The 23108-nt window shown below is 39.5% G+C and overlaps 1 protein-coding gene across 3 annotated transcripts in view; it reads left to right on the forward strand.

Moving 5' to 3' along the window:
* The first annotated feature begins 288 nt into the window (after positions 1-288).
* Positions 289-23108, forward strand: part of psme4a (proteasome activator subunit 4a) — a 34791-nt gene continuing 11971 nt past the window's right edge. The window contains exons 1-29 of one of the 3 annotated variants that reach the window (XM_061746022.1): positions 289-925; positions 2968-3108; positions 3406-3522; positions 6563-6619; positions 8016-8060; positions 9382-9531; positions 10941-11004; positions 11088-11162; positions 11520-11642; positions 11734-11826; positions 13792-14057; positions 14187-14373; positions 14488-14577; positions 14666-14730; positions 15060-15210; positions 18045-18143; positions 18248-18317; positions 18964-19031; positions 19119-19334; positions 19734-19891; positions 20029-20124; positions 20310-20365; positions 20827-20883; positions 21038-21093; positions 21314-21412; positions 21580-21642; positions 21723-21818; positions 21976-22107; positions 22228-22437. In XM_061746022.1, the coding sequence (XP_061602006.1) occupies positions 729-925; positions 2968-3108; positions 3406-3522; positions 6563-6619; positions 8016-8060; positions 9382-9531; positions 10941-11004; positions 11088-11162; positions 11520-11642; positions 11734-11826; positions 13792-14057; positions 14187-14373; positions 14488-14577; positions 14666-14730; positions 15060-15210; positions 18045-18143; positions 18248-18317; positions 18964-19031; positions 19119-19334; positions 19734-19891; positions 20029-20124; positions 20310-20365; positions 20827-20883; positions 21038-21093; positions 21314-21412; positions 21580-21642; positions 21723-21818; positions 21976-22107; positions 22228-22437 (3297 nt within the window). In that variant the 5' untranslated portion in view covers positions 289-728. Of the gene's footprint in view, positions 926-2967; positions 3109-3405; positions 3523-6562; positions 6620-7423; positions 7682-8015; positions 8061-9381; positions 9532-10940; positions 11005-11087; positions 11163-11519; positions 11643-11733; positions 11827-13791; positions 14058-14186; positions 14374-14487; positions 14578-14665; positions 14731-15059; positions 15211-18044; positions 18144-18247; positions 18318-18963; positions 19032-19118; positions 19335-19733; positions 19892-20028; positions 20125-20309; positions 20366-20826; positions 20884-21037; positions 21094-21313; positions 21413-21579; positions 21643-21722; positions 21819-21975; positions 22108-22227; positions 22438-23108 lie in introns of those variants that run through there. The other 2 variants (XM_061746023.1, XM_061746024.1) reach the window with 2 other exon arrangements.

Here is a 23108-nt window from a genome sequence, read left to right on the forward strand (position 1 = left end):
CATTTACTTGTTAACTACCTATTTAGTTTACATCGCTGTCTTGCCCCATCCAATATGGCGGCGACGTTGACGTATCGCAGCAGCGGGCAAGCCCACTCGATGCGGCGTCTACGTCTATAGGCTGATTTATGGTTCTGCGTTACACCAACGCAGAGCTTACGCCGTAACCCTACGGCGTAGGCTCTGCGTCGATGTATGTCTACGGTTGGCAGCATGGCAGCCCCAGCAGCGGATATGACGTCCCTGCAGAGGCCGGTAGCTCGTGTCGTCTCTTTGCGGTAGTTGGATGAATCGGTCGACGTGACAGTCCTCGGGATATGACAGTGCTTTTGTAGTAGACTGCTAACTTTAGCTAGACCATTAGCGGGCTGTCAGGCTTTTAGGATTACCGAAGGACAGGAATTCCGGTGCTAAGGCAAATTTATTTTTATTTCAGTTATTTTTCTCAGTCTGTATTATGTTTAAAATGACGTAAACACGACTCGGGTTAATAGTAAATGTAGCTAATTGAACTTAAGGTAGATGGCTAGCTAGCGTGTTTTTAACTTGTGAATCTCAACTTGGTCTCTTAGGGCCACAGAAACCCCACGGGAGGGTAAGCTACTGGGTATCTGCTTTATATAGCCGTGCTTTCGGCCAGCTGGCATAAATAACCACGCACCAGCCGAATAAACACCATAAATAATACACTGCTGGCACATTGGAGCTAGCCCATTAGAATTTGTAATATGAAAAAGGCGCAGTCGGATGCATTAGGTTTTGCTCCTCAGAAAGACATCGTATACAACAAACTTTTGCCGTATGCCGATAAGCTAGATGCAGAATCCAATGACATCTTGAGCAAAATTAAAGGAAACTTGGGCCGAGCTGTTCAACTCAGAGAGATATGGCCCGGGGTCTTGTTTTGGACGAGGAAGCTTTCCACGTAAGTAGCAACATGACATTTAAAACATTAGAGTCGGTCTGTTCCCACGAGTATTTACAGCCTATACACTGTGTATTTATCTTTTTATTTAGCTATATATATATATATATATATATATATATATATATATATATATATATATATATATATATATATATCCCACAACTGTCAACCTCAGTGGAAAAGTCTGCCTGTTACTGTCTACATTGTATTAATTGCACAGTGTATTTTAATTGAATTGTTATTCAGGAAAGGAATATTTGTTTTATTTTATTCAATAAGCATTTTTATTCTATATATGCAGGCAGTTTATTTTTATTTCATTTTTTTTATACATTTTGATATTGTGCAGACCTCTGTTAATAAAGGTACCTGTGTGACATTTGGCACAAGGCTTTGTATTAAAACTGTTTTTTTAAGGGTTTGCCTCAGAAAAAAATGAAGCTAACAGAGATGCTATGCTATAATGCTATGGGGGAAACCCCAAATGATGGCACAGAAAAAATATCGATATATATCGAGTATCGCCATTCAGCTAGAAAATATCGAGATATGACTTTTGGGCCATATCGCCCAGCCCTATACACAGGACTGTCTCAGAAAATTTGAATATTGTGAAAAAGTCCTTTTTATTTTCTGTAATGCAAAAATGTCATACATTCTGGATTCATTACAAATTAACTGAAATATTGCAAGCCTTTTATTATTTTAATATTGCTGATCATGCAATCAGCATCATGCAAAGAAAACTCAAATATCCTATCTAAAAAAATTAGAATATTCTGGGAATCTTAATCTTAAACTGTAAGCCATAATCAGCAATATTAAAATAATAAAAGGCTTGCAATAGTTCAGTTGATTTGTAATGAATCCAGAATGTATGACATGACAGTTTTTTTAATTGCATTACAGAAAATAAAGAACTTTATCACTTTATCTATGTTTAATATTCTAATTTTCTGAGACAGTCCTGTATATATGTATATTTATATCTGTGTGTGTGTGTGTGTGTGTGTGTGTGTGTGTGTGTGTGTGTGTGTATATATATATATATGTGTGTGTGTGTGTGTGTGTGTGTATATATTTGTATATGTATATATTTATAGATATGTATATACAATACAGACTGAAAGTTTGGACACACCTTCTCATTCAAACAAATGGGAAAGTGTGTCCAAACTTTTAGTGTGTATGTATGTATGTATGTATATGTGTGTGTATACATTTATATGTATATTATGTATGTACACACGTTTCAGCTGTACTGTTGATTTGCATAGTATTTTTTTACTCTATGTATTTTGTTAGAAATGTACACTGTGTGAGTGGCCGTAATTTTGTCATACATTGTTCGTGAAAGATGTTTTGTCCCGTGGTGTGTTTTTGATGAGATGTAAAACTTTACATAGCGTTTAATCTTAAAAATACTCAAATCTGGTGTGGGTATCAGATTAGAGGTGGCATAGGTTTCATAATCGGGGCAGCGTAGTGTCAGATACACAACATGACCCAGACAGCGCAGCAGGTCATAATCTTACTGCTGTGCTTGTGTTCAGCCTTTCAAATTTTCTCTAAGTCAGCAAGTCAGATGTCAACTCAGTCTAAAATATTAGAACTTTGAGTGTCCTTTTGACGTTGCTACAGTGGTCCTTTGGGGGAATCCATAATCCACCAAACTTTCAAACTGCAGTGTCATGCTTGTGGTTTTACTCTTTCACCTGTTTAATGTTTAGCTTCACCATTCCTTTTATTACTTGAAGAAATACAAAAAATGGAATTTCATATTTCAGTTTTGTCACATTTCACTACAACACACACTTAACGTGACTTTTGATGACAGAACAATGTTTCCTATCTTATTTTATCTTCGCTTCACAATGCTATTGTATTGTGATGTCCAGAGAGATGGAAATGTGGTTATTTTAACTTAGTAAAGTACAAATAAAGACAAGGTTCTACCTGTTATTTATGGGGATGTTTAAATGGTTGTTGCAGGTGAGTAAACTGGAACAATTTTCCATAAGCCTGTACTTTTTCTTAAGGTACATGAGACTGTATGGACGGAAGTTCAGCAAAGAAGACCATGTGCTGTTCATCAAGTTGCTCTACGAGCTAGTGACGATCCAAGGACTGGAAATCAGTATGATGCAGGGCCTTGCTCGTCTTCTTATCAACCTTCTCAAGTAAGAACGGCCCTCATCTATTCTTCCTAATGACTTGTACTGTTGAACATTATTGCTCTGTATACATTTTGCAGTGAATGTTACTCAAATGTATGTATTCTTTTATTTATTATTTTATTTATTCTTTTAAAGTTATAGAACAAACTAAAATATACCAGCCACAAATCATGACTGTTGGCCATTTATTAATATAATAAATATAATAAATACTTATTTTTTAAATGGGCTTAAATCATTAAATTAGATTTTATTTTTGTGTATTTATTCATCTGTCGGGATGTGTTATTCAATTAACAGGAAGAGAGAACTGTTGTCAAGGGAGGACCTTGAGTTACCATGGAGACCACTGTACGAGCTTCATGACAGGATTCTCTTCTCAAAGACAGAGCATTTGGGCCTCAACTGGTTTCCTAAGTATGCCTTTAATTTGTATTTATGCTATTAGTAAGCTATAACAGCATGCCTAATATTAGGGCCATGTAATATTGAGTTTTTAAGATGCGTTTACATATTTAAAGTTTAAAAACTAAATATAGATGAGAGTACTCTTTATGGCAGTGTAGTTTGATACTGTATTTTTTTCCAACTCAAAGAATCACAGAGCCAACTCTTGCAGTTCTTTTGTCCAATACAAACTACTTCACGTTGACTAGAATTGCCTGGTTGAGGACTTTGTTTTTCCACTGCAACCGTGCAGGTGCCACTCTCTGTGAATAAAACAGCAGAGCCAGCAGACTTTTCCTTAGAATAGAGTTGTTGTTTTTTTTTTTTTGTGAATGAGCATTTTACATATCAATATTTTGCATAACGTACAGAACAACCATAGTATACTATCTTTAGCCCCTTTCACACAGCCAGTTCGAGGCGGGAACGTTGCGCCTTTAAGCCGCCTCGCTGTTCTGTGTGAAAGTCACGGAGGCGGAATGGGGGGGCCAAGTGGCCCCACCAATAAGCCGGCAGCGGAGGTAGTCACAGAGCCGAAACGGGGTCTGTGTGAATGACACAGCCGGCATGCCGGCATGCCACTAGACACTGACGCTGTCGTCACGCCTCTGATTGCGGAACGCCGGCATGCTGTGTGAATTTACAGACGGGAGCGGCGTTATGCCGGCGTTGTATGGTTCTGTGTGAACCAACAAAGGCGGCGTATTGGCAGGACTTCTTTACACCAATATTGCGGAATCTCTGTGTGAAAGGGGCTTTTGGAACATTTTGTAAGATGGTCTTAGAGCCATTCAGCTAATCACTGATAAACAATTAAAGATATTTTTTTTATTACACACTAAATACTCAGGATTTGAGTGTATTGAACCAAAGTGTTAAAAACTAATTAAAACTGTAAAGGGTAGGAACTTGTACAGCATACATAAGGAAGCACTATTATGCACATTCTGAATTGCATATCAGACCACTCAGACTAGGGATAGCAGTATCTGTGTTAGGGCTGGGCGATATGACCTAAAATCCATAATCAACATAAATTGGGCAGTTTTACCTTGATAATGATAAATGCAGCTTTGCCCCAACCCCGCCTACTTCTGCTCTGGGTACTGGATTGAAATGGAAAAGAAACTAGGCCAAGATGAATCAAGTCGAGTTGAGCCGAGTAGGTGCTTGTGAAAAAGCGCCATTAGTTTACCTCCGCTATGCATTCATGGAAGGCCTGAAGCTGAAACTCAGACATTAGCTGACAACAAAAAAATCTATTTTCTGATTGGCTGATGAGGTTGGTGACTCCAGACAGCTGCTCTGAGCTGAGAGCTCAGCGCACAGTAGGGTACCGTGACTCGTTTGTAAGATGGGCTGTTGGAGTTACTGTGCGGTGAAGTTAATTTCTCAGCGTGAGAAAGGCCGTGTATGGCGAGAGAGCCTGTCAACTTGTTGAAATCCGTGAGTCTTGCACTAGACAGCCCTGTTACGTCAGCCGCTTCCAGCCGACTGGACGGGTGGAGTCACGTGATTACACACACTGTACACTGTCTTAGAGGGGAGTGAATATAGCCTATAAGGACACGGTCAAACTGGACAAAAAGACGTTTCTTTTCTTTTTTCTTTTATCAAAACACACAATTTTCCAACATGGGAAAATTGATGTCGGTCATCGCAGTGAATGTCGGTAACGGTAAATTTTCGGTTTATCGCCCAGGCCTAGTCTGTGTCAACCTTTAGCTGTAGCATTTAGGTTAAAGTTAATTTAATTTAACATTCACCCACTTTATACAAGCTGTAACAAATTAAGACAAGGTTTGTTCTTTTCTTAACTCGTCACTCAGTGCAACAGTGCAATGCTATCATTTTTCTACAGAACTTCCTGAAATATGCAAAGCTCTTCCATCACTTTTGCTGTCTAATGTGGTCAAATATTTCTTTAAAGGATGTTTTTCAGTAGCCATTAAATCCAGACCCTTTCTGAGATTGGCAATTTATGTCAAATAATTTTGTTCCCAACTTAATTTATTCAGTTTAGTTAATTTCAATTCAGTTTTATTCATAGAGCATCTGTTACAATACAAACTGTCTCTAGGTGCTTTTCCTAGACTCAGAACATGACCTCTGAGCAAATGTTAAAGAAAATTAATCACTTATATTGTCCTGATGTTTACGTGGCAGCTTTTAACAGTTTCACAAGGCAATTTTATATATATAATATATTATATATATGTGTGTGTGTGTATATGTATATATATATAATATATATGTGTGTATATATATATATATATATATATATGTGTGTATATATATATATATATATATTATATTATATATATGTGTGTGTGTGTATATGTATATATATATAATATATTATATATATATATATATATATATATATATATATATATATATATATATATATATATATATATATATATATATATATATATATATATATATATATATATATATATATGTGTGTGTGTATATATTTATACATTGGTTTACTCTTATGGTATGGATTTTTGCAGGTTCAAATCAGTGTGTTGCTTAATTTGGGCAAGTTGGAGAGGAAGAGGAACATGTTTTATATCACAGACCTTCTATGTTGTAAAATACAGTTTCCTCTCTGAGCTTTACACCTAGCACGATTTTGGAGGAATTTTCAGTTTATCAGTTTAACCTTATAAAAGTTCCCACGAAGGGCTTGACAAGCAGTGCGAGGTACTCTCTTATGGTGGTATGGGAACATTGCATGTTTCTCACAAATTCACCTGATTGCACATAATTTGAACATACAGTCTGATTGCCAGCTCACCTGTCAGGATTTCTAGATTATGTAATTTAATGTACATTTGAAATTCCATTTAAGATTTAAAGTTGTATAATTTGGACAAAGCAGAATGCCGTAGGAAGATCAATGTCTAAAAATTTGATAAACAGCTTGTTTACATTTCAAGCAAATGACGCTTTGTCATGTGCTGAAAGTGTTCTTAATTCCTTTGTTTCTTTTTACATTCAGTTCTTCACGACATCGTTCATCTGCTAAAGTCATACTGTTAAATTTGGTTCATTGGTGGTAAGAATAACACTTTTTGTGGGTCACTTGCAGTCCTTAGGTGTTTACTTGCTTTTTTCCCCCACATTGCATGTGAAAAAAACTGGACACCCCATATGAAGTTTGTTACAGGAAAAAAAAAAAAATCAAGATTTCATCAATGTCAACATGCCAATCATATTGGAGGCTGTCGCACTGCAGCAAAAAACGTTTTATATTATTCCTTTCTATCTACCAAATGAGCCATCAGAGGATAACGAAAGACTATAGTGTCTTTATGTTTGGTTATTCATTTAAAACATTTTTAGTATTTCATTTAAAGTTAATCTTTACAGTTTATCATCTAAACTGGATTATGGGGCACCAGCACAGCAGCAAAATGATAATTACTGTTCTAAAAAAAACACTGCAGTTGAACGTTTCTGACACATTATAATTAAGTAACCAGTAGGAATGGTTTTCACTCTAATAATCACATAAGAGTTGTCTAGGTTTCTGCTGTTTTATATATTTATCCTGCTATCTTGCTGTGAACTTTGCCATCACTGCTTTACTAAACAACGTATATAAGAGCACAAGTTTTTTGTTGTGTTTCCTCCCCTTCCTCTGGGCTGGTGTTATGTTGAAAGTATGAGTTAATTTGAACTAAGATACAAATATAAAATGGTGTAGTTTGGAATTCCTTCCCCAAGGTGAGTGTGCACTCAATGTGACTAGATCTCAAAGCTGGACTTGCATGTGTGTGACCATGTTCCATTGGTGCTGTGTTGCAGGCTTTTTTTTTTATATATATATAACTCTGGGCTACATCCATTCATTTGGGTGCTGTTCTTTTCCAGGGAGTTACTCATCACTCAGCAATTGTTTAAGTATAACATGTAGAGTGTATCAACTAAATTAAGAGCTGGAATATGTGGAGATTGATAATAAGATGTTTAATGAGGTTTGCAGAGCATTTCTAGGCAGTCATGACCTCAGCTTGCGTGTGAGCAGATGGAAAGGATTGCAGGCTCAGAGGCAGTGGTTATATCGGTCCCAGGCTTTCAACATGGTTATGTGACCGGAGTCCAGCATCTGTAGTCTGTATGTGAGGATATTTGTAGGAAGTTTGTAGTGTGTAAAACATTTATTTACTCCAATTTAAAACCACTTCTGCTAGTATTGTTTTGCAAATATATTTAATTGAACAGGGAAAGATTAACTTAAACATTTGTGTAATTGTCAAATAATACAATTTATAACAATATAATAGTTATATATTCAATCCATAAAGGCTTTGCTTCTTAGTTCTTTGGACAGATGTGTTAAGCTATTGCTGTGTGCATGGAATTTAAATTCAGATTACATTGTTGTGATGTCACTTTAATATGAATCTTTCACTGACAAGTTTAACATATTTTTCTTCTTTTTTTTTTAGCTCAGTGGAAAGTGTGTTGAAAACACTTGTGAAAAGCTGCAGACCGTAAGTACATCTTAATGTCCATGAATACTCCATCTCCTTTGGTTTTCTAATTTAGGCATAGACAGCCCAATTTGTGTTGTATTTGTCAGAGAATTCCTTGGTTTTATTTCCGTTTCATCTGACAACTTCAAAAACATAATGTTGAGAACATTAGTACATGAAAAATTGCAGATGCTCAAACTAACTGCATAACATTTTGGATGCTTTAATGGGCCAGTATGAAGTCTCACTAAAATACTTTATCACTAGAAAAACTGCTGTCACTGGCTAATTGTGTTCATCAGAGTTGTGTGCATCTAGGTTTGTTAGGCAAGCGCTAGGACTTGTACCTCAGTTTGCACTTAGGCGGATAATCCTATTACCTCATCTAATTCGGTCTTGTGTGAGAGTTTTCTGTTACTGTGAGGATGATGAATGATTTCTCGTGAGCTGCTGTCCAGACACTGTGGATCAGCAGTGAGACAGAGAGTAAAGACCTGTATCTTTTTTTTCCTTTTTTTTTATGCCTCCAGTGGATGTGAAAAAAAAAACAACTAGGTGCTCCGAAATGAACTTAAGGGTTCGCACAAGCTCATGGTGTATCACGTAAATCCTTCTGTGAGCCCTAAACTCAGACAGAACCACAGAATCTTAAGTAACACCTAAAATGTTCCAAGTGTTGAAATTGTAATCTCCCGGTTCAGGGACATAGTACTCCAGCACTGAAATATCAATGAAGCCACTGTTTCCACCTGTACAAGAATTTCCTTTTCTAATGTGCACATTGTTTGAGCACAAACGGATGATAGATCAGCGCCACAATGACCAACTTGTTGCTATGCATGTCATGTTGGTGTGTCATCCCTAAGCAAAGAATCACTGTTTCATTCCCGAGCTGTGTGTATTATTTACTGTATATCACATTCATGTATTTTCTCTCTAAAATTATCTGTCGATATCTTCACCGTCCCTGTCTCCACTGTCGGATGCATGTTGTTTCTAATCACAAGATATGATGCGATCGTTGTGTGTAAGAGGCCTGGTAAAGCAGTCAAAAAGCACAAAACAATAGATTTCAATGAAGTGAAGACTAGATGACCCAGGCTGTAATGCTTTACGTTTGAATAAATAACTCTTATCATAGGTACCAAAACTCTGTTTCTATAAAGTCTTCAGATATGACAAGCTTTATAACACTGACATGCTCTCCAGGTTGAGATAATTCAAGTTTTGTATGCATTCATTCATAGGAGAATGAATGATATCGTTCTTGTTTGAATGCATTTATTGGCCTAATTTTACTAGTATAGATCTGATTGTGATTCTCTCTTTGTCCATACAGATACTTCTCAGAGGCTGCTACTCAGGAGATGCTTAATGAGTGGAGACCACTCCTTTGTCCCTTTGATGTCACCATGCAGAGAGCAATCAGCTACTTTGAGCTCTTCTTGCCCACAACTCTCCCTCCTGAGCTGCATCACAAGGGGTTTAAGTAAGATATTTCTCACCCTGTCCTACGTTTGGATGACTTTCACAGTATTGCACTTGTCTGAGGCCATTTTATTTTTGGAACACAGTAAAGAATGACCTAGTATTTGAAAGGAAAAGTAATGAATGAAGGGGGGTATTGTGTTGGCTGTCCTTAGTGTTATCTAGTGTATGTCAGCCATTTAGAAGGATAGACGCTCCTGATACAGACGTCATGACAGCCGCTCTGGGCTGGCAAGGATAATGGAATCAGTATCAGTTTTAATATCCATGTAGGTGTATCAAAACGTTTACCCATTGAGACGAGTGCTATAAAATAACAACTCCCTGTTCTGATTTTATTTTTGCATAACCAGTTGCTTTACAAAAAATATTCAAGTTTAGTGATTCATCTTCTTGTTTTAGTAGATTAAGCATATACAAATGCATTATAGTGTCGAGATTAGGGCTGTTCGATTAATCGATTTTAAATCGTAATCGCGATTATGTAATTAGAACGATGTTAAAACGTGAAACTCGTAAAATCGATTTTTCACTTTTTACATTTTTTTTAAATTTTTTTATTTATTTTTTAATCTTGTCTGCACACATATTAATGATTGATACCATATTAATAATTGATGGAAATACCTCTCAATACCTGCGACAAGTGCCCCATGGGAGAGGCTCTTTAGTGTAGGAGGGGGCGTTGTAACCATGGTGATATACTAACATGCCACCGGGCATCCCTCAAGCCAGATGCCGTAGACCGGCTCGTGTTCCTTGCAAAAAACTTGCAAATGTTAATATCAAATGTAATGACTGACATTACACACCTCTACCTCCTTCATGGGTTGTATTATTATTTAGCATGCAAAGACCCAGTTTAGTTTAATTAGAAAATGTCTTGTTTTATTTAATTGGAATTATAACTTACTGTATGTTTGCAAGTGCTGATTTGCTGATTTTTTTTTTCAGAGATAAAACTTTATATTTTATTATATTTTTTAAAACTTTTTTTCAACTTATTTTACAGAGTTTTGCACTTTATTCATTCGTTTTTGGTTTAATAAGAGCAAAGTTTGCACTTAAAGCCCAATGGGGCAAATGTTCAATAAAAAAACAGCATATTTGAAATCATTTCTTTGCCTTTTGTCAATTCACAAAATAATCGTAATCGAAAATCGGATTTTGAGAGAAAAAAATCGAGATTTTATTTTTGGGCAAAATCGAACAGCCCTAGTCGAGATGAGGTGAAGGATTTCTTGGTAAACTTTAAATCTGCTGGTGGATTCTCTTTTGGTCACCATTTAGTTTTATCAGTACGCCAACCATAACTTTTACTGAAATGTTTCTCTAGCACCCGTCAGGTAGATGCCTCATGCACCTGTGGGAGTTCTTGTCAGCTGTTGTAAATATTTGTTTGTCTGACAGGTTGTGGTTTGATGAGCTGGTCAGCTTATGGATGTCTGTGCAGAATCTCCCAAGCTGGGAAATTGTAAGTGTTGCAAAAATTAAAAAAGTTATAACTATGAATATTTCTTCCTCCTTTGGCTAACATGTTATTCTCCATGTTCACAGCACCTGGTCAATCTCTTCGCTCGCCTAGCCAATGACAACATTGGCTACATTGATTGGGACCCTTATATTCCTAAGGTAAGAGTTTCTTCTTTCCTGAATAATTCTTTTAGGACACTAATTACACAACTGAGAACTCTTCGGTGTGCCACATGCTGCCATGTGTTCTTGTGGTTTTATATTTCATGTTTTTTGTTGCTTGTCAGAGGAACAAAGTATCAGGTTTCTCTGTTGAGATTTCACAATGTGTTTAGAGGGGAAGTAAGCTGCATCATGTCTGTATATCCTCAGAGACACCAATGTGTATCACTATTAAACATATTGACCTGTTGACTTCAAATGTCATGTGCTTTTACTGAATTACAATAAATAGATCCACATTAAAATAATTAAATAACCATTGAACTCAGCTTGTTTTCTCCTCTTACGTAACAGATTTTCACAAGAATTTTAAGGAGTTTGAATCTTCCTGTGGGAACCAGTCAGATGATAGTACCACGATACATCACCAATGCTTATGACATCAGCCACGTGGTGCTTTGGGTGTCATCGCTCCTGGTAAGTTTATTACACCGAAAATTTATTTTATACTGTATGTGTTGTACTTGGTGCGGATGATTTTTTTTCAGTACTGTTCTGACATTTTCAGGGTGGGCCCAGCAAACAGGCTCAAGCACAGCTCAGTGGCCTTTTTAACAGTATCACATCCTTCTTCCACCCATCGAACCATGGCCGCTGGTTGGTAAGTCACTTTTACATCCTGCCAATGACTATAGAACTGACAATACTATAAATATTCAAGCCTCCTTGAGTATAGTTACATGAGCCAATAGGATCCGATGTTTGTAGCTCATCACTCTGGGAACCAAGTAGCTGCATCGTAACAAGTATGCCTTGAGAAACAATGAGTCATCTGAAATCTGGGCCATGGATTCCTGAAAAATCCAACTGGCTCATGGAAATCAATGGAATGTTTTTAAACCAAAGCCCACTTATTTAGTATTTAGATGTATGCAGATAAAATAAGTCTTCAAAAATCATGTAAAACTATCACACCTTGTCAAATCGTTTTGATCAAGTCAGTTCAGAATATCATATATCATGTGAAGCTTAATAAAGCTTCACATTAATAAAAAAAATATATGAATATATATTTTCAATACTCTGTCTGTGAGATTCAAAAGCCTTTCAATTATAAGGGGAAAAAAGCTAAGATAAAACAAAAGATGTCTCTGAGGATCTTATTAATTCTGATGTTTTGCCTGCTCCTGGTGAGTTAAAGCACATCACTCCACCATCTAGTTTCATCTATAAATTCCAATATCATTTTGGATAAACAATGAAGGAGCTTGTAGTTGCGTTTTCATTCTTCAGGAAGGTTCCTTGATATTGGCTATCTAGTTTTATATTAGTAACTAGCTCATAAATAACAGCAGGACATGTGAGTGAGATGACTGCAATGCTATTAAAGGTCAGTGGCACCACAGTCACATGCCTTTCTGTTTTGAGGATCTCTTGCACTTGATTTGAAGCAGCACAGGCAGCAATGCTGCCTCATGCACAAACGTTTTATGGGGAGGGAGGGGGTTGTGTATTTGAGGCCGCTGGTTAGATAAATGTGAGATGTTCTGACTGATAGCTGATATGATGGGTGTCAAGAGTGTTTTGCAGTCATGGTCAACAAATAAGTACAGTGCTAACTAAGTTGAGTAATAGTCTGTTATTGTAGGTAACAGACAACAACAGTTTGTATAGCTCAGGGGTCGGCCACTCAAAATGTTGAAAGAGCCATATTGGACCAAAAAAACAAATATGTCTGGAGCCGCAAAAAATGAAAAGTCTTGTATAAGCCTTAGAATGAAGACAAATGGCAAAAGGTGAAATGTCGAGAAAAAAGTCGAAATGTTGAGAAAATAGTCGAAATGTTGAGAAAATAGTCGAAATGTTGAGAAAATAGTCAATGTCGAGAAAAAAGTCGAAATGTCGAGATAAATGTTGAAGTACAATCTCGGGAAAAAAGTGGAAATGTTGAGAAAAAAGTAGAAATGTTGAGAAAAAAGTGGAAATGTTGAGAAAAAAGTCGAAATTTCGAGAAAAAAGTCAAAATTTCTAGAAATAGTCGAAATGTCGAGATTAATGTTGAAGTACAATTTCGAGAAAAAAGTCGAAATGACGAGAAAAAAGTCAAAATGTCGAGATTAAAAAGGAAAACGAAAAAGGAAGAAAAAGAGGAAAAAAAGGAAAAAAGAGGAAAAAAGAAAAAAGCAAAAGAAGAAGAAAAAAAAGGAAAAAATAGAAAAGAAAAAGGAAAAAAAAGGAGGAAAAAAAGGTCAAACATTTTTGAAAAATCTCCAGGAGCCACTAGGGCAGCGCTAAAGAGCCGCATGCGGCTCGGGAGTCGCGGGTTGACAACCCCTGGTATAGCTATTCAGTGGAATAAAAGGTGAATGAATAGTTCTTTCCCATTGCCTTGTGGTATTTCATTCATGAATCCTATCTTATTTTACTAGTGTTTCCATTATTTGCAAAAGATAAAATAATATAAGACTATGTTCACATTGTATTGGTTTTGTCTGTATGTCCATTATGTCATCTGTCTCTAGATTCCCCATACAAAACCTTCTACTTCATTTGTGCATTGGGCTGTCCACATCCATCACCCCTTTGTTATGTATCTGTCTTTCTGTCCTCTTATTCTCGTGTCCAGATGAAGCTCATGAAGCTACTTCAACGTCTTCCAGCCAGTGTGGTTCGGCGGCTTCACAGAGAGCGCTACAGAAAGCCCTCATGGTTAACGCCAATACCAGACAGTCACAAGCTTACTGAGGAAGACATCACAGACTTTGTGCAGAGTATGATGCAGCCAGTTTTGCTGGCCATGTTCAGCAAAACAGGAAGTCTCGACGCCGCCCAGGCCCTGCAAAACCTTGCTCTGATGAGGCCTGAATTGGTCATTCCCCCAGTGCTTGAGAAGTAAGTTTGTATTATAAACTTACAGATAGCAACATTTTGGCACAAGTTCAGTTTCAGTTATTTGCACCATTGCTATTTTCCACGTCAAAAGAAGAGAAAGGGACGTATTGTTCTCTCTGCCCACCGTAGAACATATCCTGCGCTAGAGACCCTAACGGAGCCCCACCAGCTGACAGCCACTCTGAGCTGCATGATTGGCGTGGCACGGAGCCTAGTGTCAGGTGGGCAGCGCTTTCCTGAGGGGCCTACTCACATGCTGCCCCTGCTTATGAGGGCTCTGCCAGGCGTGGACCCAAATGACTTCAGCAAGTGCATGGTGCGCTCCACTGCTCTTTAGTCTTCCATCTGCATTGTTAGTGTGCACATAATAATTCGTTTTCTTGCATTAACTGCTCAGTTCTGACACAAAACATAATTCCTGTTCTTACAGATCACATTCCAGTTTATTGCTACATTTGTGACTCTTGTGCCTTTGGTGGACTGTTCGTCTGCCCTACATGAAAGAACCGACTTGACAGAGGTGAATTAGTTTCTCTTGGTCTCACAACCTAATCAAAGTTGTTACATGGTTAGTGCAAAAAGCATCATGTTTTTGCTGTGATTCTTAGGTGGAAAGAGAGATGTGCTCCGCCTCAGCTGAGTTTGAAGACTTTGTGCTTCAGTTTATGGACAGGTAAATGGTTGCTTGCAGAACATAATTTAGAAGGAAAAGAACATCCATTGATTCACAATTCTTTGCAGATGTTATAGTAATGACATTGCTTTACTCCCTCAGTCAACTAAATGTACACCTGAAATCACATTATATAGTGTTGATAGCAACATCTTCTGCTTTTGCTAAATGTCTATGTTCCCATCCATAAAATCCAAGAGAGTTTGGCCTCAAACAAAGAGTTAAGACAAAGAATCAACACATTTTCTAAAGCAGAAGAGTTGAAATATTGAACTGTGAAGAGTAATTATGTCTGACCGTTTTAACTTGTGCATTCTTGTTTTGGACAGATGCTTTGCCCTCATAGACAGCAGCACTCTTGAACAAACTCGAGAAGAAACAGAAACCGAGAAAATGACTCATCTGGAGAGTCTGGTGGAGCTCGGGCTGTCCTCCACTTTTAGCACCATCCTCACGCAGTGTTCCTTGGATATCTTCAAGGTCTAAATCCACACTTTCCTTTTTCTGATGTTTATTTGTATACGTTTGAGTAACATTTATGGACATTTTATGGAAAGTGAGAATGCTTTCAGAAGTAGTTCTATAAAGAACCCCCCCCACCCCCCCAGACACAGTACCATTGCAAACACAAAATGATCTAAAGTTGCAGCCATTATTAAAGCTGCCTTTTGCACACAATTTTATAAAGTTCTTGGCAAGAAGTCACCAAACATCTTGAAGAGATTGCAGTACCTGATTTATGTGTGTCCTCTGTCAGTTCATTGTAAGAAGGCCTCTGTTTGAGCCATTCAACCTTGAAGGTTTTTCTTTTTAGTCTTATTTCTTCAATTGCTTTTCAAATGCTTTTTTTATGACTCCTCATGAGGAGATGCACCTCTCTTAAAGGTTGGATCTGTTAAATCTTATTTTATCTATAATTCTTTCAGAAAAGTTGTGTGCACACTGAACTTTTCATCAAGTTAGGCACGATCATGCATCATGAATACGTCAGTACATCGTCAATACAAGTGTTTTGGAAAATAATACAGCAATTCTTTTAACGGTTAGCAGTCACTGAGGAACTTGTTTCGAGTTGTTTTTAATTTTTAGATACTGTAGTTTGATACATTTTCCTTCTTTTTATGAGAACAATTTAAGAAAAAATGCCCGGTGGTGGACACCGGAAGTACAGGATGCCGTCAGACTGAAGAAGGAGTCCTACCGGGCTATGTTGGCCGGTGGGACTCCTGACGCAGTAGATAGGTACCGGCAGGCCAAGCGGGCCGCGGCTCGGGCAGTCTTGGAGGCAAAAACTCGGGTCTGGGAGGAGTTCGGGGAGGCCATGGAGGAGGACTTTCGGTCGGCCTCGAGGAAATTCTGGAGGACCGTTCGGCGCCTCAGAAGGGGGAAGCAGTACTCTGCCGGCACCATTTATGGTGCTGGTGGGGAGCTGTTGACCTCGACTGGGGACATTGTCGGACGGTGGAAGGAATACTTTGAGGATCTCCTTAACCCGACTGACATGCCTTCCACTGAGGAAGCAGAGGGTTGGGGCTCGGAGGCGTGCTCATCCATCACCCAAGCCGAGGTCACCGAGGTGGTTCGTAAGCTCCTCGGTGGCAGGGCACCGGGGGTGGATGAGATTCGCCCTGAGTACCTCAAGTCTCTGGATGTCGTAGGGCTGTCTTGGCTGACACGCCTCTGCGACATTGCATGGAGGAAGGGGACAGTACCGCTGGGGTGGCAAACCGGGGTGGTGGTCCCTCTGTTTAAAAAGGGGGACCGGAGAGTGTGTTCCAACTACAGGGGGATCACACTTCTCAGCCTCCCGGGGAAAGTCTACGCCAGGGTACTGGAGAGGAGATTACGGCCGATAGTCGAACCTCGGATTCAGGAGGAACAATGCGGTTTTCGTCCCGGTCGTGGAACACTGGACCAGCTCTATACCCTCCGCAGGGTGCTCGAGGGTTCATGGGAATTTGCCCAACCAGTCTACATGTGCTTTGTGGATCTGGAGAAGGCATTTGACCGTGTCCCTCGTGCCATTCTGTGGGGGGTGCTGAGTGAGTATGGAGTCCGGGGCCCTCTACTAAGGGCTGTCCGGTCTCTGTATGATCGAAGCAGGAGTCTGGTTCGCATTGCCGGCAGTAAGTCAGACTTGTTCCCGGTGCATGTTGGACTCCGGCAGGGCTGCCCTTTGTCACCGGTCCTGTTCATAATTTTTATGGACAGGATTTCTAGGCGCAGCCAGGGGCCGGAGGGGATCCGGTTTGGGAACCTCAGGATTTCATCTCTGCTTTTTGCAGATGATGTTGTCCTGTTGGCTTCATCAGACCGGGACCTCCAGCATGTGCTGGGGCGGTTTGCGGCCGAGTGCGACGCGGCAGGTATGAGAATCAGCACCTCCAAGACCGAGGCCATGGTTCTCGACCGGAAAAGGGTGGCATGCCTTCTCCGGGTGGGTGGGGAAGTCCTGCCTCAGGTGGAGGAGTTCAAGTATCTCGGGATCTTGTTCACGAGTGAGGGAACAATGGAGCGTGAGATTGACAGGCGGATCGGTGCAGCGTCCGCAGTAATGCGGTCGATGTACTGGACCGTCGTGGTAAAGAGGGAGCTGAGTCGAAAGGCGAAGCTCTCGATTTACCGGTCAATCTACGCCCCTACCCTCACCTATGGTCATGAACTTTGGGTAGTGACCGAAAGGACAAGATCGCGGATACAAGCGGCCGAGATGAGTTTCCTCCGCAGGGTGGCTGGACGCTCCCTTAGAGATAGGGTGAGGAGTTCGGTCACCCGGGAGGAGCTCGGAGTCGAGCCGCTACTCCTCCACATTGAGAGGAGTCAGCTGAGGTGGCTTGGGCATCTGTACCGGATGCCTCCTGGACGCCTCCCTAGGGAGGTGTTCCAGGCATGTCCCACCGGGAGGAGACCCCGGGGAAGACCCAGGACACGCTGGAGAGACTATGTCTCTCGGCTGGCCTGGGAACGCCTCGGACTCCCCCCGGAAGAGCTGGAGGAGGTGTCTGGGGTGAGGGAAGTCTGGGCATCCCTGCTGAGGCTGCTGCCCCCGCGACCCGGTAACGGATAAAGCGGGAGAAGATGAGTATGAGTATGAGTGAGAATTTAAGAAAAAATAGTTTATTGGAATTCTTGTGCGTTTGTGGATAAGGCATACAATTTACAGTTATCTAATCGAAATGGCTGTAAGTGCAGGTTCTCAGCCTTAGCTTGAGGCTACTTCCATATAGATCTGCCAGAATTACAGTTCATTACATCATTATTCGCTTAATTAGTTAAGCTGATAAAAGCTTCTTTTTTTTGTGTGCATCTGATAGGTTGCCCTGGAAAAAGTGTTCAACTTTGCAACCACCAACATCTTTGAGACGCGTGTAGCTGGGAGAATGGTAGCCGACATGTGTCGAGCCACTGCTAAGGTAAGTCTGATCAATTAAAACTCTTCATTGAAATGCAGCACATCTTCCATTAGATTTTTGTTTTTAGTTTCCTGTGTTCATCCTCACTGTGCTTCTGTTTTCAGTGTCATCCTGCAGAGTCACTCAAGATGTTTGTACCACACTGCTGCAACGCTATAAACCAAATTGCTGTCAGTAAGTAGTCAAGACACTGTAGTGGGCATATAAGAGGTTAAGAAATGTATGACTCACGCAGGGTTCCCATCTGGCCTGGAAAACCTGAAAAATGATTGGTCAATTTTCCAGTTCTGCAAAACATATGGAAAATGAAGGGGAAAAAAAGGTCAAATCTCCTGGAAATGGCTAAGTTTTCCTGGAAATTGATCCTCCCCCTGCTTTGATAGTGAATGTAAACGGGTTAAAAGTTCTGCTAAAAAGATCTGTTGTCACCTGATCAGAGCAACATTAAGGCTGCGCCATGGAGTAGAAGGCACAGCACTTTTCTGCTTCTAGCTGGCGCAGCGCCCCAGCCAATCAAATTTCCTCTTCCTCTAAAATGTATGTATGTGCACAGATAGATGGGAGAAGAAATTAGAGAGATTAATGACTTTTCATGTAGACTTAACCTCATTCATTTCCAATAAAAGTAGCTGTCAACAGAGTGAGTTGCTCACAGAGACTACAGGGAAGAGGAGCACTCTTAATTAAAATGTCGGCTTAAACTGTCCTGGTAAAGTCCTGGAAAATAATTTCAGGGAAAGAGTGGGACCCTGTCATGTCATCACACCCCTTTAGCTCTGGCCATTTGCCTAATGTAAACTTTTTTTTCTTTTATTTTAAGATGAGGAAGTGTTGAATGAGGAAGAGCTGGATAAGGAGCTCCTGTGGAATCTACAGCTGCTTTCTGAGGTGAATGAACTCATTTAACCTTTCGATTTGTCTGCCCTTCCCGTCTAAATTCTGTTACAGTACTTTTTTTTTTTTTGTGCACTGCAGGTGTCTCGGGTGGACGGTGACAAGATCTTGCGTTATCGTTCTGAGCTAGTCCAGATTTTGCAGTTGACACTCCATCTAAAGTGTAAGCAGGGCTACACTCTTGCTTGCAACCTGTTGCACCACATCCTTCGATCCACTGCCCTCATCTACCCCACTGAGTATTGCAGTGTGCCAGGAGGTTTCCATCAACCAGTTGGTGACTATCTACCCATCAAGGTATCTGTATGTTGCTTGTAAAAATTAAAAGCTTAACAAATCAGTGTCACATGTCTTTAAATGGTAATCCTTAGTGATGTGGCTGTATTTATGTTGATATCCCATATGTAATTGTATTTAGAAAAGTATTTTTAATCTCATGTTTTGCATCCAGAGGTATTTCATTTGCCTTAAAGCGTGTCATTGATTATGTTAGAGCATATCAGATTCAAGAGATATTGTTTCCTTGACTACCAAACAACCAAAAAACAATCTCAATTATTTTTAGTGTTGCAGAGAAAATTCCAAACAATACCAGTGCCTTTCCTCTTTAAATGCCTTAGACCTCTGTGCTTCCTATGTGGCAGATGTGAAAATATCAAATGTTGGATGGCCTGCTTCATATTATTTTCCATGCAGGACTGGGGTCGACCTGGTGACCTGTGGAACTTGGATATCCGGTGGCATGTACCCAGTACTGAAGAGATGTCATTGGCTTTTTATCTACTGGACCTGTTCCTCCAGCCTGAACTGCAGCGCCTGCAGAGATTTGCAAAAGGAGAACAGGACATGAGCAGGTCAGAAACTCGAGTCTTCCACTGGGCCCCCGTCAGAAATTGCTTTCTGCAAGTTCTCCGAATTTTGAAAGTGTATATTCACAAGCTGTGTACTTAGGATAGATGAAATATATATGGTGGGGATTTTGTGTTTTCAGAGACGATGTCCTACTGAGCCTCACCATCATTCAACACTGTCTTCTGGGGGCAGGCGGTCTGATGCCACCATTGAAAGGAGAGCCCATCACTGGACTGTGAGCACATTCATCCCCATAATGAAGACTGTGTTTTTTTTTTTTTTTAAGAAAACCCGAAAATGCTATTAATTTTCTCCTAAAATTTAAAGCAATTCATTTTATTTTTTATTTTTTAGTCTGCTTTACATTTTCAATCTCAAGTATCAGGAGTAAAAGTTGTCTTTGACCTTGTTTTTCCTCAGTGTTCATAGCATGGTGGATCTGAATGAAACCACCCTCTATACAGGAATGGAGTATGGTACATAACTTTCTTAAACAAATATTCAAAGGATATATACAGGACTGTCTCAGAAAATTTGAATATTGTGATAAAGTCCTTTATTTTCTGAAATGCAAAAATGTCATACATTCTGGATTCATTACAAATCAACTGAAATATTGCAAGCCTTTTAATATTGCTGATCATGGCTTACAACTTAAGAAAACTCAAATATCATATCTCAAAAAATTAGAATATTCTGGGAATCTTAAACTGTAAGCCATAATCAGCAATATTAAAATAATAAAAGGCTTGCAATATTTCAGTTGATTTGTAATGAATCCAGAATGTATGACATTTTTGTTTTTTTAATTGCGTTACAGAAAATAAAGGACTTTATCACAATATTCTAATTTTCTGAGACAGTCCTGTATATTACGATGAACAATACAATTGTCTGTGGCAGAATTTTTGCTTAAACCCTTTAATATTTTCTACAGATAAAACCAGAGAGAACTACAGAGATGCCATCTGCAGTGTGATGAAACAGCTGCTCCGTACGTGGTCACCCTCTTGAACTCTGCCATAAGCTTATAATCTACTATTTTGTTACAACTACAGTATAACGCATTTGCAGTCTCAACATCATTATACAGCGCAGTATGTTGGCGTTCTTTGTCTTACCATTTAAATTCCTTCCTTTCCTTACAGATTATATTCTGGAGCACACTGAAGATGACACAAAGTCTCTCTTCTCCATCATCAAGGTGGGTAGACATTAAAATAATGAACACAACACTTGTATATCATTTTGAAAGTCACAGTGGAGCACGGTTAACTTATTATTTGCTATGTGAAAAGACGTGGGGGTTCCTTATTATAAACTTGAACTAAGTCACTTTTGTTGTTGTAAACAGATGGGTGACAGAATTTGATATGCTGATCCCAACACTGATGCAGCTCATAATATTTTCTAACACGTTTTAGATCATCAGCGACCTTCTGCACTTTAAAGGTTCCCACAAGCATGAATTTGACTCCCGCTGGAAGAGTTTCAACCTTGTGAAGAAATCAATGGAAAACAGAGTGAGATATTTTATTGGGCTTGTTACTTTTGAACTCTTGTAATCCCAGAGGGGGATTAAAGCAATTGCACTGTTACATAAAAGGTTACTTAAGATTCAATATTAACATGGATTTTACTCACTAGCTCTTACCTCAAAGTGTTGAATGCCTTTGTGTTATTTCTGCAGCTTTACGGCAGAAAACAGCACATCAGAGCTCTGCTAATTGACAGAGTCATGCTCCAGCATGAGGTAAGTCTAATTTTGAGATGCCTTTTTGGATATAATTGTGTATACATAACTTATCGCATTAAAGCTCTGTCTTTTATCAGCTGCGAAAACTGACAGTGGAAGGATGTCAGTACAGGAGCATTCACCAAGAACTGATGAGAGACCTGTTGAGACTTTCCACGAGCACATACAGTCAAGTGAGTTACACAAGACACCAAACATGTTATAGCACAGTTTGTTTTTCCACCCCTTTTTAAAAATGTTTAATTACATTTCTTTGTGTTTTGTTAGTGTGATTTGTGTATTTAATACACTGTTAGAGGAAAATGTTTTGACACCTTGAATACCTTCCAGGTACGCACTAGAGCTCAAAGTGTGTTGTTCACCGCACTGGGAACCTACAACTTCTGCTGTCGAGATCTGATTCCACATGTCCTGGAGTTTCTCAACCCAGACAACAGCAGTGTCACTCAACAGCAGTTCAAAGTATGACAGCCCTCTCTATGCCATAGAAGTGTGAAAATAATTGTTAATCTTTTCATGCTGTTTAAAAAAAAATGTTTTTATTAATTATAATTACCTATATGTTTTTCTGGTTGTTGCCAGGGTGCTTTATACTGCCTTATGGGGAGTCACAGTGGAGTGTGTCTGGCTAATCTGCATGACTGGGAGTGCATCGCTCAGACGTGGCCTGCGGTTGTTCGCTCGGGCCTCAGCTCGGCCATGTCTCTAGAAAAGCCTTCCATCGTGCGACTCTTTGACGACCTCGCAGACAAAATCCATCGCCAGTATGAGACCATTGGCATTGACTTCTCTGTGAGTTATATACTAAAAACACATCCACAAATACAGCACAAAATCAAAAATAACTGAGATATCTGCTACGTATAATTGCAGGCTCATTAACTGTCACATTGGGAATTTAGGTTGGAGGTTTGCTTTGCTCAAGAGTATTTGGACAAAGTGATGTAATTCTGAATGTCACCATAATTTTGGAAGTTTGGTTAATGACTTCCTGAAATCTGGAGTTGCATCAACAAATTCATAGTTTTCTCTCTTGAGGAGAAACTGTCAGCCTCTCTGCCTTCAGTTTTGTTTTCAGAAAATTAAAAACATGCTTTATTGGGTTGAGTTCAGGCGATTGACTTGGGCATTGAAGAATAGGGAGTTTCTTTTCCTTCATAAGTCTTGAGTACCTTTTTCAGGATATTTAGGGTCAGTATTCATCTGCAATATAAAGCGCCGTCCTATCAGTGTTTCACCATAGCTGAATGTGAGCGGAGAGTATAGTCCTATACACTAGAGGGCTGCATTGGGATTGGGTCCCGCCGGGTCCCGCGGGACCCAACGCAAATCTCGCGGGATCGGGCGGTTTGAATTTTGCTGCGGGCGGGAGCGGGCGGACAAAAAAAACCCCTGCGGGATCGGGATGTAGTCTAGCAACCAGATGGAAATAAATGACGTGAAAAAGAACTTAAAATAAGGTC

Source organism: Cololabis saira, chromosome 17 (genome assembly GCF_033807715.1).
Source record: "Cololabis saira isolate AMF1-May2022 chromosome 17, fColSai1.1, whole genome shotgun sequence".
NCBI lineage: Eukaryota > Metazoa > Chordata > Actinopteri > Beloniformes > Belonidae > Cololabis > Cololabis saira.